Genomic DNA, 15,670 nt, shown 5'->3' with positions numbered 1-15,670 from the left:
ACAAATCCTCATATGCCCTTTGTTTGGCCTTTGCCACCTCTACCTTCACCTTACGCTGCATCTCCCTGTACTCCTGTCTGTTTTCTTCTGTCCTCTCAGTGTCTCACTTCTTCTTAGCTAACCTGTTCCTCTTAACACACTCCTGAACTTCCTCATTCCACCACCAAGGCTCCTTATCTGCTTTCCTCTTTCCAGATGACACACCAAGTACCCTCCTACCTGTCTCCCTGATCACTTTAGCTGTAGCTGTCCAGTCATCTGGAAGAACCTCCTGACCTCCCAGAGCCTGTTTCAGCTCCTCCCTGAAAGCCACACAACACTCTTCCTTTTTCAATTTCCACCACTTGGTCCTCTGCTCTGCCCTAGTCCTCTTCATCTTCCTCACCACCAGAGTCATCCTACACCCCACCACCCTATGCTGTCTGGCTACACTCTCCCCAGCCACTACTTTGCAGTCACTGATTTCTTTTCAGGTTGAAAGATGTAATCAACTTGTGTGCTCCTGCCTCCACTCTTATATGTCACCCTATGCTCCTCCCTTTTCTGGAAAAATGTGTTCACTACAGCCATTTCCATCCTTTCTGCGAAGTCTACCGCCTGTCCTTCTGCATTCCTGTCCTGCATACCAAACTTACCCATCACTTCCTCATCACCTCTGTTTTCCTCACCAACATGTCCGTTGAAGTCTGCCCCAATCACCACTCTCTCACCACTAGGGATACCCTGAATCACCTCATCCATCTCCCTCCAGAATTTCTCCTTCTTCTAACTCACATCCTACCTGTGGGGCATAACCACTGACAACATTCAACATCACACCTTCAACTTCCAGCTTCAAACTCATCACCCTATCTGACACTCTCTTCACCTCCAGAACATTCCTAGCAAAATCCTCCTTCAGGATAATTACTACTCCAGTCCTCTTTCCATCGACACCATGATAAAATAGCTTGAACCCTGCTCCTAATCTATAGGTCTTGCTACCTTTCCACCTGGTCTCCTGAACACACATGATATCCACCTTTATTCTGTCCATCATATCAGCCAACTCTCTAGTTTTTCCTGACAAAGTCCCTACATTCAAAGTCCCTACTCTAAGTCCTTCACTCCTGCCCTTCCTCTTCTCTCTTTGCCCACGAACATGCCTTCCTCCTCTCCTTCTACGACCAACAGTAGTCCAACTTCCACTGGCACCCTGTAGGTCAACAACACCAGTGGCGGTCGTTGTTAACCCGGGCCGCGGCCGATCCGGTATGGAAGTCGTATTTGTGATTCGCATGTTTCATTTGGCTGAAATTTTACGTCGGATGCCCTTCCTGACACAACCCTTTGCATTTACCCGGACTTGGGACCGGCACATGAAGACACTGGATTATGCCCCCCTGTGGTTGCATTAGCTTTGTATAACGTATATAAACTAATATCAGCTAGCAAAAAGACTTCATCTGTTTCTAGCATAGATTTTTTTTAAGCTTAAGTGCCATATTGTTTTTATTTTTGCATACTTTTCTCCTTGTTCGTCTGATTTGCAATGCTCATTTCCCTGCTAACTTTGCTTTTTTCCCCTGGGGATGATGCAGCTGTGTGCAGCTTGTGTTATCACTCACTTTCTTTACACTGTAACAGCCAATTCATGCTCTCTGTGTCTATTTATTTCCCATCATTGGTCCTGTACTTTGCCTGCATCTGGCTTAGGGCAAACAACCGCCATTAATGGGGCATTCCACTATACCCTTATTGTGCTTGACACCGTGACCAACTAGTATGAAGTCTTAGTGCAGTAAGAAAGAACATTTTTATTTATTTTTTTTCCACTTTCAGATTATGTTTAATAGATTACCAAGGCAGTGGTATTGCTACTAGGTGTAAAGGGCTACACAATTAATGGTTTTCCAGTGTTATTCTCGATTCAGACCCCTATGTAATCTCAGTCTCATGTGACAACAATGTCATGTTTGCATTAGCAGGGAGGTCCTTTTCGTCAGCCCCAGCACACCCTTTTACTTTAAGTGCCGTTAACCAATAACAGGGCTATCTTTAGTCACATGGAAAGCTATACAGCAGAGGAATGACTCAAAAACAAATCTAAAATGGTTATAAACACTCTGATAGTGATAATAAAATGAGTCGGGCTAGAGAAAAACCTTCCAGTAAAGATGGGGAAAATGAAACTGTTTTCAGCCCTATTACATACAAATACAGCAACACTGTAGATATTATAGTTGCTTTTTACATAATGTAAAACAATTGAAAAAGATGAATGCTATGCATACACATAGGTCTGACTCAACGACATGAATACAAATGTACTACATTCAAGTATTAGAGAAAGCATCACACAAACACATTTGGACAATCACTTTTTCCACATTCAACAAAATATAATTCCTGCTTCCAGGTAAATCTGATGCCCTTAGTCATGACAAATCTAATGTTAAAGCTGTGTATCATACTTCTCCAGAAATATAGCTGTCTTAATTTCCTGAATTCTTATGTTGTTTGTTTATCCAGAGGGTGTTCCCCAAGTGTTTTACTTTGGACCATGTGGTAAATATAATGCTATGGTTTTGGAACTATTGGGTCCCAGCTTAGAAGATCTGTTTGACCTCTGTGACCGAACCTTCTCTCTAAAGACTGTACTCATGATAGCCATACAGCTGGTAAGACAAACCCAGACAAAACCACATTTAATTTAAAAGTTTAGCTTTGCTTGTTTGCCTCATTTTTAAAGTACTCTACCCTTTCTGTTAGATAACCCGTATGGAGTTTGTCCACACAAGAAGCCTCATCTATCGAGACGTGAAGCCTGAGAACTTCCTGGTGGGCCGACCCGGCTCAAAACGGCAACACACTATCCACATCATAGACTTTGGTCTGGCAAAAGAGTACATAGACCCAGAGACCAAGAAACATATCCCATACAGAGAACACAAAAGTCTAACTGGAACTGCTAGATATATGAGCATAAATACACATCTGGGGAAAGGTAAGTTGCTCCCTGGTGTCAGATATTCATGCTGTAAGTGACATCACATTTAAGCACATCTTTAGGCCTCACAGCACAGCTTGCATCTGTTTGATTAAGATTAAAATAATCTGAATCTATGTTTATAGTGTATAAAGTTCACATTTTCAGCAGCTAGCCAGAGGGGGAAAAGTAGCAAAGTGAAGCTTACCTGCAATTTACCATTGTTAAACATCATCATGCCCACGGCAAGTCAATATCAAAAACAGGTTATATCTCCACTTTTCTCCCAGCAGTGGTATTATAAGCACCAGCCTCGGTATTGAAGCATAGCGATAGTGTTCCTGTTATCAGTGGTGCTGGATTCAACAGCAGTCATGCATTCCAACAGCTGAAACATTTATTGTTCTGTCATTTCAGAGCAAAGCAGGCGAGATGACTTGGAAGCTCTAGGCCACATGTTCATGTACTTCCTGCGAGGCAGCCTACCCTGGCAGGGACTCAAGGTGAAGAGTAACCCAGCCATCTAGTGTGCTCATTGCTCCAGTCATTCATATTTTTCTCCTCCTTTCATGTTTGAACCTCTGTTTTAAATTGTCTTTGCACCCACACCCATTAGGCGGACACATTGAAAGAACGTTATCAGAAGATAGGAGATACAAAGAGAGACACACCAATAGAGGCCCTTTGTGAAAGCTTCCCAGGTTTGTATACACCCAATTTTACAGCTATATTTCTGTGGATCTTTGGCATATACTGTATACTGAGGGTAGGATATGTTGAGCACATTTTATATTTCTTTGTGTGTAGGCATGTGTGGGTTGGGTGTGTGTCTATGCTCACATATGTATGTATTTTTGTGCCTGTGTGTATGTAACAGAAGAGATGGCCACCTACCTGCGATATGTGCGTCGGCTAGATTTCTTCGAGAAGCCGGACTATGACTATTTGAGGAAACTCTTCACAGACCTCTTTGACAGAAATGGATACATTTTTGACTACCAGTATGACTGGACTGGGAAGCCATTGGTTAGTGTGGTGTGGTTTTTATGTGTTGTATACAGTGTGCTCTCTGAGGAGTGCTAGAGTTCAGTAGTAAGGTTTGAAATTTGATTGGTACACAGTGCTGTACCATTTTGTATCTTTGCATTTAAACCTCTACATTTGTTTTAATGCCAAGAGTTTTATTTTACAGATCACCTAATGTAACACCCATACAGCATTATTCATAAGATCACTAATAGGATACATCCACATAAACAAGTATCAAAGAACCAAATGTATATTTCCTTTATCTGAGCCCTTGTTGATCTCGCTTCCTGTATGTGTAGCCCACTCCTATTGGTCCAGTGGCCAGTGAGACACCTCTTCAGTCAAGCCACCGAGAGAAAGCACCACAGACCAAAAATCAGGTACACACACACATTCAGGACAAATATGTGACATGATCATGTTGCCATATATGTGGTGTTCAGTAGGGTCTGAATAATAGGAACAAATGCAGTGATTCTCCAAAAACATGAACGGGCTGCTCCTAAACCTTTATCATTTTTTTGTTTGTTCTAATTAAAACTATTTAGCTGATAACCTTCTACACTGGTGAGAGTCAGGCTTGTGGGAGAAGCATTGGTGTTGATCAACTTCTGGAGGAAGTTTTCAGGTCCCTTACATTTCAAAGTATTATGTTAAAAGTCACAAATTTCAATGACCATCTTGTGACGCTTTTATTTGGAAACAAAGAAATGTCTGAAAGCACTGTGCACATCAAAGAGGAGGAGTTGGTAAAATTAAATGGACATGGATTGTGTTTAAGCAGTCAGACGAACAGAAAATGATAATCCATAAATTTGAAAAATGTGTCAATCATAAGCGACAAGAGAATGGTCGAGCAGTAGCCACAGGGCCTGGACCACTTGGCATCATCGAGGGGAAAAGGAATTCCCGAGTTTACCAAAATATCCTACAGGATAATGTCAGGGTGGCTGTTAGCCTGAAGCGTAGAAGTTGGCATATGCAGCAGGATAGTGACCTTAAACATTTAAGTAAATTCAGAAAAAGAAAATAACCCTTTTGGAGTGTGCAGGCAGAGCCCAGACCTTAACCCTGCATGAAACTACCTCAAGAAAGCCATTCACACCAGACATCCTACAGATGTGTCTGAGATGAAGCTGTGCTGTAAAGAGGAATGGTCCAAAATTCCTCCTGAACAGTGTGCAGGTCTGATCCTGAGGTACTGAAAACATATGCTTGAAGTCATTTCTGCCAAAGGTGGTTCCACCAGCTAATAACTCCAAGGGTTCACTTTTTTTCTCCAGCACTGTGAATGTTTAATAGGTGTGTTCAATAAAAAAATGAAAAATTAAAATTGTGTGTATCAGTAGAGCCCAACTGATGTGGGTTTTTGGGGACCAATGCCGATATTTTTCAGATTTTCAGAACCACCATGTCCCTCTCAAGATTTCATAAAATCAGCAGAGCTCTGTGCTTTGACAACAAGCTGCAGAGACCAGCTTGTCATAGAGAGGACAAGCTTTCCCCCATCAGATCCCTGTGGGAAATGTGGACACATCGCCTTCTCCTCCTATTCAACCCCAGCAAAGATGTTACAGTGAATGAACGACCAAATATGGACTAATTTCGGTGATTGCCGATATTATGAAGTAAAAAAAAAAACAAAACCCGATATCGATATATCGGCTGATGTTATTTATGTGTATATTATAGTACAGTACCAGTCAAAAGTTTGGATACACTTGCATAGGCAGAGGCAGTGGCATTTCAATTCATGTGTCCAAACTTTTGACTGGTACTGTATATAGAATACAGTATACATAAACAGAATACAGTGGTGTGAAAAAGTGTTGGCCCCCTTCCTGATCTGTTTTTTTTTTTTTTTTTTTTTTTTTTGCATGTCTGTCACAGTTTGTTTCAGATCGTCAAACAAATTTAAATATTAGTCAAAGATAAAACAAGTACACACATCATGCAGTTTTTAAATGAAGGTTTTTATTATTAAGGGAAAACAAAATCCAAAACTACATGGCCTTGTGTGAAAAAGTGTTTGCCCCCTAAACCTAATAACTGGTTGGGCCACCCTTAGCAGCAACAACTGCAATCAAGCGTTTGTGATAACTTGCAATGAATCTGTTACAGTGCTGTGGAGAAATTTTGGCCAACTCATGTTTGCAGAATTGTTGTAATTCGCCACAATGGAGGGTTTTCGAACATGAACCGCCTTTTTAAGGTCATGCCACAGCATCTCAGTCGGATTCAGGTCAGGACATGGACTAGGCCACTCCAAAGTCTTTATTTTGTTTTTCTTCAGCCATTCAGAGGAGGACTTGCTGGTGTGTTTTGGATCATTATCCTGCTGCAGAACCCAAGTTCGCTTCAGCTTGAGGTCACAGATGGCCGCACATTCTTCTTAAGGATTTTTTGGTAGACAGCAGAATTCATGGTTCCATTTATCACAGCAAGTCTTCCAGATCCTGAAGCAGCAAAACAGCCCCAGACCATCACACTACCACCACCATATTTTACTGTTGGTATGATGTTCTTTTTCTGAAATGCGGTGTTACTATTACGCCAGAAGTAATGGGACACACACCTTCCAAAAAGTTTAACTTTTGTCTCATCAGTTCACAGAGTATTTTCCCAAAAGTCTTGGGGATCATCAAGATGTTTTCAGGCAAAACTGAGACGAGCCTTTATGTTCTTTTTTGCTCAGCAGCGGTTTTTGTCTTGGAACTCTGCAATGCAGACCATTTTTGCCCAGTCTCTTTCTTACAGTGGAGTCACGAACAGTGACCTTAACTGAGGCAAGTGAGGCCTGCAGTTCTTTGCTGGTCTTTTGTGACCTCTTGGATGAGTCATCACTGCACTCTTGGGGGATAATTTTGGTCGGCCAGCCACTCCTGGGAAGGTTCTCCACATGTTTTCGCCATTTGTAGATAATGGCTCTCACTGTGGTTCGCTGCAGTCCCAAAGTTTTAGAAATGGCTTTATAACATTTTCCAGACTGATAGATCTCAATTACTTTCTTTCTCATTTGTTTTTGAATTTCTTTGGATCTCGGCATGATGTCTAGCTTTTGAGGAGTTTTTGGTCTACTTCACTTTGTCAGGCAGGTCCTAAGTGATTTCTTGATTGCGAACAGGTGTGCACATTAAAAAATTTTAATATCGGCGGCATATTCGCCGATACCAATATATCTGCGATAGGCTCATATCGGCCGATTTAAAATCAGCAAAACAATATATCGCTCAGGTTCTAGTTATCAGCTTAGCCTCGGGATGTTTTCATCCACCAACGGTCATTTTTCACTCTTAATTTAGCCATAAGTTTCACTGTATTTCACCAAATTGAATGATTTTTGGTGACAAACCTTATTTTGACATAAATTTTGGAAATATGATTTAGAAATTTTCCATAGGTCAATAATACACTGTGGACAAATTCACTACCCTTTCGTTATGTTCGGGATGAAAACATCTACTAAAATAAACTGCTGTAAAAATGTATCAGATAATAAATAAAAACTACTAAATGTTTAAAAAAAAAATCAGGATTTTAAACGCTTTAAATGCCAGTTTCATAAGTGATGTCATGGATTTGGGGGAAAAAAACACACAAAATGACTTATTTTCAATATAAAAAGTGGTTGTGAACTGGATATTTTTTTACCCGCTATCACATTCTTGGATATGTCAAAGACTGGTAACAACATTGATTTTGATGCAGTGTTAGTTTTTGTGCAGCATCAGATTTAAATTTTTTCTGACTAATTTACTGTTTGTGGATGTTTTTGCCCCATTGACTGCCATTATAATGACATTTTTTGACTGCACAGCCATGACACTGTATAATCATGCATTCTTGGTGGTTGGTGTTTCCACTTTTGGGAAGAGATAAAATTTGTGATTTTTACTGTTGACAACCAAGTGGTCCCATTAACCATTTACATTGGCCTGTGCATAGAATATGGACTACAGTGTGTACGGAAAGTATTCAGACCCCTTTAAATTTTTCACTCTTTGTGTCATTGCAGCCATTTGCCAAAATCAAAAATGTTCATTTTATTTCTCATTAATGTACACTCAGCACCCCATCTTGACAGAAAAAAACAGAAATGTAGAAATTTTTGCAAATTTATTAGAAGAAAAACTGAAATATCACATGGTCATAAGTATTCAGACCCTTTGCAGTGACACTCAGATTTAACTCACATGCTGTCCATTTCTTCTGATCCTCCTTGAGATGGTTCTGCTCCTTCATTGGAGTCCAGCTGTGTTTAATTAAACTGATTGGACTTGATTAGGAAAGGCACACACCTGTCTATATAAGACCTTACAGCTCACAGTGCATGTCAGAGCAAATGAGAATCATGAGGTCGAAGGAACTGCCCAAAGAGGTCAGAGACAGAATTGTGGGAAGGCACAGATCTGGCCAAGGTTACAAAAGAATTTCTGCAGCACTCAAGGTTCCTAAGAGCACAGTGTCCTACATAATCTTCAAATGGAAAAAGTTTGGGATGACCAGAACTCTTCCTAGACCTGGCCGTCCAGCCAAACTGAGCAATCATGGGAGAAGAGCCTTGGTGAGAGAGGTAAAGAAGAACCCAAAGATCACTGTGGCTGAGCTCCAGAGATGCAGTAGGGAGATGGGAGAAAGTTCCACAAAGTCAACTATCACTGCAGCCCTCCACCAGTCGGGGCTTTATGGCAGAGTGGGACGACGGAAGCCTCTCCTCAGTGCAAGACACATGAAAGACCGCATAGAGTTTGCCGAAGGACTCCCAGACTATGAGAAATAAGATTCTCTGGTCTGATGAGACCAAGATTGAACTTTTTGGCATTAATTGTAAGCGGTATGTGTGGAGAAAACCAGGCACTGCTCATCACCTGCCCAATACAATCACTACAGTGAAACATGGTGGTGGGAGCATCATGTTGTGGGGGTGTTTTCTCAGCTGCAGGGACAGAATGACTGGTTGCAATTGAAGGAAAGATGAATGCAGCCAAGTACGGAGATATCCTGGAAGAAAACCTCTTCCAGAGTGCTCAGGACCTCAGACTGGGCCGAAGGTTCACCTTTCAACAGGACAATGACCCTAAGCACACAGCTAAAATAACAAAGGATTGGCTTCGGAACAACTCTGTGACCGTTCTTGACTGGCCCAGCCAGAGCCCTGACCTAGACCCAATTGAGCATCTCTGAGAGACCTGAAAATGGCTGTCCACCAACGTCACCGTCCAACCTGACAGAACTGGAGAGGATCTGCAAGGAAGAATGGCAGAGGATCCCCAAATCCAGGTGTGAAAAACTTGTTGCATCATTCCCAAGAAGACTCATGGCTGTACTAGCTCAAAAGGGTGCTTTTACTCAATACTGAGCACAGGGTCTGAATACTTATGACCATGTGATATTTCAGTTTTTCTTTTTTAATAAATTTGCAAAAATTTCTACATTTCTGTTTTTTTCTGTCAAGATGGGGTGCTGAGTGTACATTGAGAAATAAAATGAACTTTTTTGATTTTGGCAAATGGCTGCAATGACACAAAGAGTGAAAAATTTAAAGGGGTCTGAATACTTTCCATACCCACTGTATACCAGCATATTATTTTGTGTGTGCGTGCGTGCGTGCGTGCACGTGAGTGAAAGAGAGAGAGATCTTTGCGTTTTGACCCTGAGGTGTCTGAGAAAATCAGAAAATGTAACTCAGCTCTCAGAGAGCAAAGACTCTACATTGAGTAACAAAGCAAAGTGTATTTATGCACCTGCTGTGTTTTGATGGGGAGAAGTACAGACTAAACAAAAACAAGATAAATGGATTTAAACACTGGCATGCCATCCTGCTGGCCATCCTGTTGTGCCCATGAAGGTGGGAAATGTGGACACATTGCCTTCTCCTATTCAACCCCAGCAAAGATATCACAGTGGATGAATTGCCAAATATGAAATTGGGTGACTGCTGATGTGATCACATCCTATGCCTGGACGTGTGACACCCATCCATCCATTATCTATACCCGCTTAATCCTAATTAGGGTCACACAAATCTGCTGGAGCCTATCTCAGCTCTCTTTGGGTGAAAGGTAGGGGGTACACCCTGGACAGGTCACCAGTAGGGGTGTGACATTTACTTGGAAAAAACCTGGTGAATCTGCAGAGGTAAGCCAGGATGGCCTTCTATCATGGAGATGACAGGAGGACGTCAGGGGCCTCACTGTCACTTGTGACAATTTTTACCTCCTACTCACTTGCTCAGGAGCTTTTGCAGAAGAAAGTAGCCTTGGTCGGCACAATCGGGAATAAATAAACCGGAGCTTTTGTCTTTGTAGGTTGTCGGCACCTATAGCTGCAGAAGGAGGACCAATCAGTGGCCACAGATGTAATTTTTAATTTGGTGGACATATCTGCATAGCTTTTCCTAGAAGTACTGGGAAATTCTCTGGTCTCTGCATCAATATTTTTAAGCACCTCCCTCGTGCACTAGTTGCTGCCGCACAAGTGAGAGGGATGCTGTCTTCTGCAGCTGTGCCTACAGACACAGAACCGTAGGCACCAGCAGACACCAGCAGCTCAAGAGTAGAGAGGGGAACATGCACGTTGTGCAAAGGGCAAAGAAAAAAAGAGCAGCCAGCACTTTCATCTGTTGTGGTAGACACACTTGCAAAGCGCAGGAAATGATATCCTGCAATTCCTGCTGGAAATACTGAAAACACACACACTATAATATGCTGATATACTCGATATAAAACTCCATATAAAAGTTAGAAACTAAGTTTTCTATGCACAGGCCTGTGTAAAGGATTAATGGGGCCACTTGGTTGTCAACATTGAAAATCACAAATTTTACCTCGTCCCAACATATATAGTGTCACGTGTAGTCAAAAAATGTCATTATAATGGCATTCAATGAGGCAAAATCACCCACGAACAGTAAATTAGTCAGAAAAAATTAGATTGTTACCAGTCCAAGGCTGTGGTAGGGGATAAATATATCCAGTGCACAATCACTTTTTATATTGAAAATAAGTCATTTTGTGTGTGTTTTTTTTTTTTTCCACCAAATATGACATCACAAATTGGCATTTACATTTTTTTTTTTTTTTTTACATTCAGATAGTTTTGAACAGAACTGAAGTCGATTATATAAACTAATTAATTAATTAATTATATTATGCAAAAAAAGTGGAAAAAAATATTTATCTGATATATTTTTACAGCAGTTTCTTTTAGTGGATGTTTTCATCTCGAACATAATGAACCAAAGTGAATTTGAACAGTGCACAAAGGTTAAGCCAGTGATTCTCAAACTGTGGGGCGTGACGCCGTGACAGGTGGGGTGCAGCGAACGGGAGTAAATTAGTCTAATTTTGTGTATATCCTAATTCATAATTTTCTTTACTGAAAAACACCATACACGCAAAAGGATGAAGCCTACCTGGGTCTTGGATTCACAGTGGGGCTGGTGGGTGCAGAGGAGAGACCCATGTGTGTCTTAAACCACTGGCAGCAGACAGCATGAGACCCAACAAATGAAAAAGACACTTAGAAACAACGCACCCCAATCTCGTCAATAAACCACTCGACTTCGAAGTAATTACACAATTGCACTTTCATTTTATTTATTTTGAACTCTGTATTGTTTATTTAGAAGTTATTTTGAAAAAATTTGAACATTTTAAGTTTGAAATAAGTTTCATTGTCATTTTTTGGGGTGAAGTGGGGATGAAACTTTATGCTCGAACTTAAGTGGGGAATGGCAGGAAAAGTTTGAGAACCACTGGGTTAAGCACATTGTATTTAGTCTATTGTTGTGAGTGAATTCCAAGGAGCCACTTGCCACTGTATATTGAAATTTTAGGAAAAATGAATACACAATGATATATATACTGTTCCCATCTGTGTTTCAAATAATACTGTGATTTAAATTTTAGGTCATACTGTCCAGTCTTACTCCAACCTGTAAGTGAAATTTGTAGTGTGTCCCTTAGACACACCAGTGCAAGTGACTTCAGTTCTGATGTTGTTAGAAAAGCTCATTGTACAAAGCATTCAGGTAGCAGCTTCATGTTTTTAACGGGCATTAATCATTGTTGTTTCCCATTAAAATGACAGATAGGCCAGTGACCCTAAAAATAGATGGCAGTGTAGAGCCTTTCCCTTATTTAACTAAAAGGGTGACTGCTCAATCTCTCATTCACTCCCATTATAAAAGAGGTCCAGGAGTTCTGGTGAAAAACACAAATGAAGGCTGTTTCTAACTCGCCACCAATCCTTAATTTTTTGGAATATCTTCACAAATGGATCAGGCTCTTTGTTGAAGCCTCCTGGCTCTTTTAGTGAAGGAATTATTTTGATGGGTCTTACAGTTTTTCTGTAGTCCTCCATTTTGTGAGGTGAAATTTTCTCAGCTTTTTCTGTACTGTGCCTTCTTAAAGTGCTGTGTCACTCCCCCTCCCACTCAGGGCTCAGGTCACCATAGCAACAGCTCATACAGCATTAGCAGAGACCACAGCTGCCTGTGGTTGGTAATTAGCCTGACTGGCTGCCTAATGTCCACTGCTGTTACACATGGGGACCATTCTCAGTGTGGGCCATGTTGTTTTCTCCAAGCAGGACGTGATAACACTTTCACAATAAGCGTCTACAGTTATTTAGAGCAAGTGACTGCACCTTTCTAAAGTATAATGAACACTCAAATACCGTTCCAAAGTATAGTGACTATTTAAACGTATGATTTAGCTTTAAGTTGAGGGTCATCTCAATGCCGCACAGCATGTTGTGCTTTCAAAATAAAAGCCTTTGTTCAGAATTCGTTGAAAATAAAAGCCAAGACACAATAAAAAGAGCTTTAAATGGACTTTGACTATTGGCATACAGCTTTAGGCACCAACTCAGGCTGTTTTAAATGTCTGCCATGGTGTCATCTCCCAGCAGGCCAGGTTCAGACTTTCACAATAAAAGTCTACAGTCAGTTATAGGAAGATACTACATTTTTATAAAGTATAAGGAACATTCAAAATAAAGTCCTGACTCCAGTGTTAATTTTGACAGCAGATTTAAATTTAGTTTTAGTCCATAGTCTTTTGACTAAAATGCAATTTTAGTTTTAGTCATATTTTGGTCATCTGCTTTGTTTTAGTTTTAGTCTAGTTTTAGTCGACTAAATAGCATAAGATTTTAGTTGACTAAATCTACTGTAGATTTAGTCGACTAAAATATATTGGGTTTAATTTAAGTGTAATTAAGTAAAACTATTGTAATATCCTAAATATTCTAAATGAAAATTAAATAAAAACAAGTTTCATTAAACATATATGGAATATGGCCTTTCCATAAAAACCAAAAATTAGATATGCATTGTTTATAACCTGCATAAACATGTTTCATTCTTTGAAGCAAAAGAGCAACTCCAAAATATTTAAGAGAAAAACTGTATTTCGCAGCAATGCCATTGCATCAAACATGAAACTGACCCATATATCTTCTCTTCGTTTTCTCCAACTGTTTCCATTTCATTATAGTTTAAGTCAGACAGAAACCCAGTTTTTATTAGTTAACGAAAATGTCAGTATATTTTTTAGTTTTCGTCATCACTTAATTTTTACTTCTCGTTTTCGTCAGTGACGTTTTTGTCGTTGACGAATATTGTAACGAAAATACTTTGTCAACGAAATTAACACTGCCTGACTCTAAAATAATATCCCATGAGTCTCCTGCAGCACTTTGTCGTTTCAAAATAAAAGCATTTTTATTGCATTTTCTCAACAGAAAAGCCCTGAAACGGCAACATGATCTTAAAATGGACATTGGCTCTTGGCATACAGCTTCAGGCATCAATTGAGGCTATTTTTAATGTCAGCCATGGGGTCTGCTCTTAGGACATGGTCAGACTTTCACAATAAAAGTTACAGTTATTTATAGGAAGATATTACATTTTTGTAAAGTATAAGGAATATTCAAAATAAAGTCCAGATTCGAGTAAAGGGTCCCATGAGACTCCCATAGCACTTTGTCCTTTTAAAATAAAAACCTTTTCATAACATTTTTTTTAAAAATAAAAGCCCTGAAACAGCACAGTGATCTTAAAATGGACGTTGGCTATTTCCATACATCTTCAGGCACAATTTTGTCTCTTGATATGTCTCTTTTCTCAAAAGTAGTAGAGATTTTTGTCTTCTTTCAAGTAATGCTATTCTCATTTTGATAGGACCTAAGGTTTTGTTACCAGGTGGCGAAAATCTCAGAGGGTGACTGCTCAATCTCTCATTCACTCCCATTATAAAAGAGGTCCAGGAGTGAACACAAATGAAGGCTGTTTTTAACTCGCCAGCAATCTTTCGTTTTTTTTTTTTTGGAATATCTTCACAAAAAGTCTCTTTATTGGCTCTGTTAGTCAAGGAATTATTTTGATAGGTCTTACTGTTTTTCTGTAGTCCTCCATTTTGTGAGGTGAAGTTTTCTCAGCTTCTCCTGTACTGTGTCACTGTCACTCCCACCCAGGGCTCAGGTCACCATAGCAACAGATCATACAGCAGTAGCAGGGACCACAGCTGCCTGTGGTGGGTAATTAGACTGACTGGCTGCCTAATGTCCACTGCTGTTACACATGGGGATCATTCTCAGTGTGGGCCATGTTGTCTTCTCCATGCAGGATGTAACGACACTTTCACAATAAGAGTCTACAGTTATTCATAGGAAGCGAATACACCTTTCTGAAGTATAGTGAGTATTCAAAATTAAACTTCAGCTTTTAATTGAAAGTCATGTGGGTCAACCACAGCATGCTGCACTTCTAAAATAAAAGCCATTGTTCTGGATTCGTTCAAAATAAAAGCCAAGAAATAATAAAATGAGCTTAAAATGGACTTTGGCTATTGGCATACAGGTTTAGACACTAACTTGGGATGTTTTCAATGTCAGCCAAGGTGTCTTCTCCCAGGAGGCCATGTCCGACCTTTCACAATAAGTCTACAGTTATATGCGGGAAGTTATTACACCTTTGTAAAGTATAATGAATATTCAAAACAAAGTTATGATTGTATTCTAAGATCCTTTCAAAATAAAAGCCTTTTTATAGGCTTATTTCAAAATAAAATTCAACAAACACTAATATGAGCTTAAAATGGACTTTGCATACAGCTTTAGACACTGACTTAGGATGTTTTCAGTGTCACCCATGGTGTCTTCCTCTCAAGAGGCCTTGTCCAGCCTTTCACAATGAAAGTGTCCAGTTATTTATAGGACGTTATTACACCTTTGTAAAGTATAATAAATATTCAAAATAAAGTTAAGATTGTAATCTAAGATCACGAGTCTCCTGTCCTTTCAAAATAAAAGCCATGAAACAGCAACATGACCTTAAAATGGACTTTTGTAATTGGCATACAACTTCAGGCACCGAGGCCATTTTAAATGTGAGGCATGGTGTGTTCTTAAGGACATGGTCAGAATTTCACAATAAAAGTCTACAATTATTTGCAGGAAGTTTATGCACCTTTCTAAACTATGATAAATATTCATAATTAATGTTAAGATTTTAATTCAAGGTCATATGACTGCCCTGCAACATGCCCTTCTTTCAAAATAAAAGCCTTTTTATTGTATGATTTCAAAATAAGAGCTACGAATATGAGCTTAAAATCAACTTTTTGTACTGAGATACAGCTTTAGACACCAGCTGAAGCCATTTTAAAG

The 15,670-nt window shown here is 39.8% G+C and overlaps 1 protein-coding gene across 2 annotated transcripts in view; it reads left to right on the top strand.

Annotated features, from left to right (window-relative positions):
- Positions 1-15,670, top strand: part of LOC113134032 (casein kinase I-like) — a 29,633-nt gene that overhangs the window by 6,989 nt on the left and 6,974 nt on the right. The window contains exons 4-9 of one of the 2 annotated variants that reach the window (XM_026313221.2): positions 2,512-2,660; positions 2,752-2,986; positions 3,386-3,471; positions 3,585-3,669; positions 3,849-3,994; positions 4,297-4,377. In XM_026313221.2, the coding sequence (XP_026169006.1) occupies positions 2,512-2,660; positions 2,752-2,986; positions 3,386-3,471; positions 3,585-3,669; positions 3,849-3,994; positions 4,297-4,377 (782 nt within the window). Of the gene's footprint in view, positions 1-2,511; positions 2,661-2,751; positions 2,987-3,385; positions 3,472-3,584; positions 3,670-3,845; positions 3,995-4,296; positions 4,378-15,670 lie in introns of both variants that reach the window. The other variant, XM_026313220.2, reaches the window with a different exon arrangement.

Source organism: Mastacembelus armatus, chromosome 17 (genome assembly GCF_900324485.2).
Source record: "Mastacembelus armatus chromosome 17, fMasArm1.2, whole genome shotgun sequence".
Lineage (NCBI taxonomy): Eukaryota > Metazoa > Chordata > Actinopteri > Synbranchiformes > Mastacembelidae > Mastacembelus > Mastacembelus armatus.
Note: the sequence above shows the minus strand (reverse complement) of the source record. Positions and strands in the feature narration are given on the sequence as shown.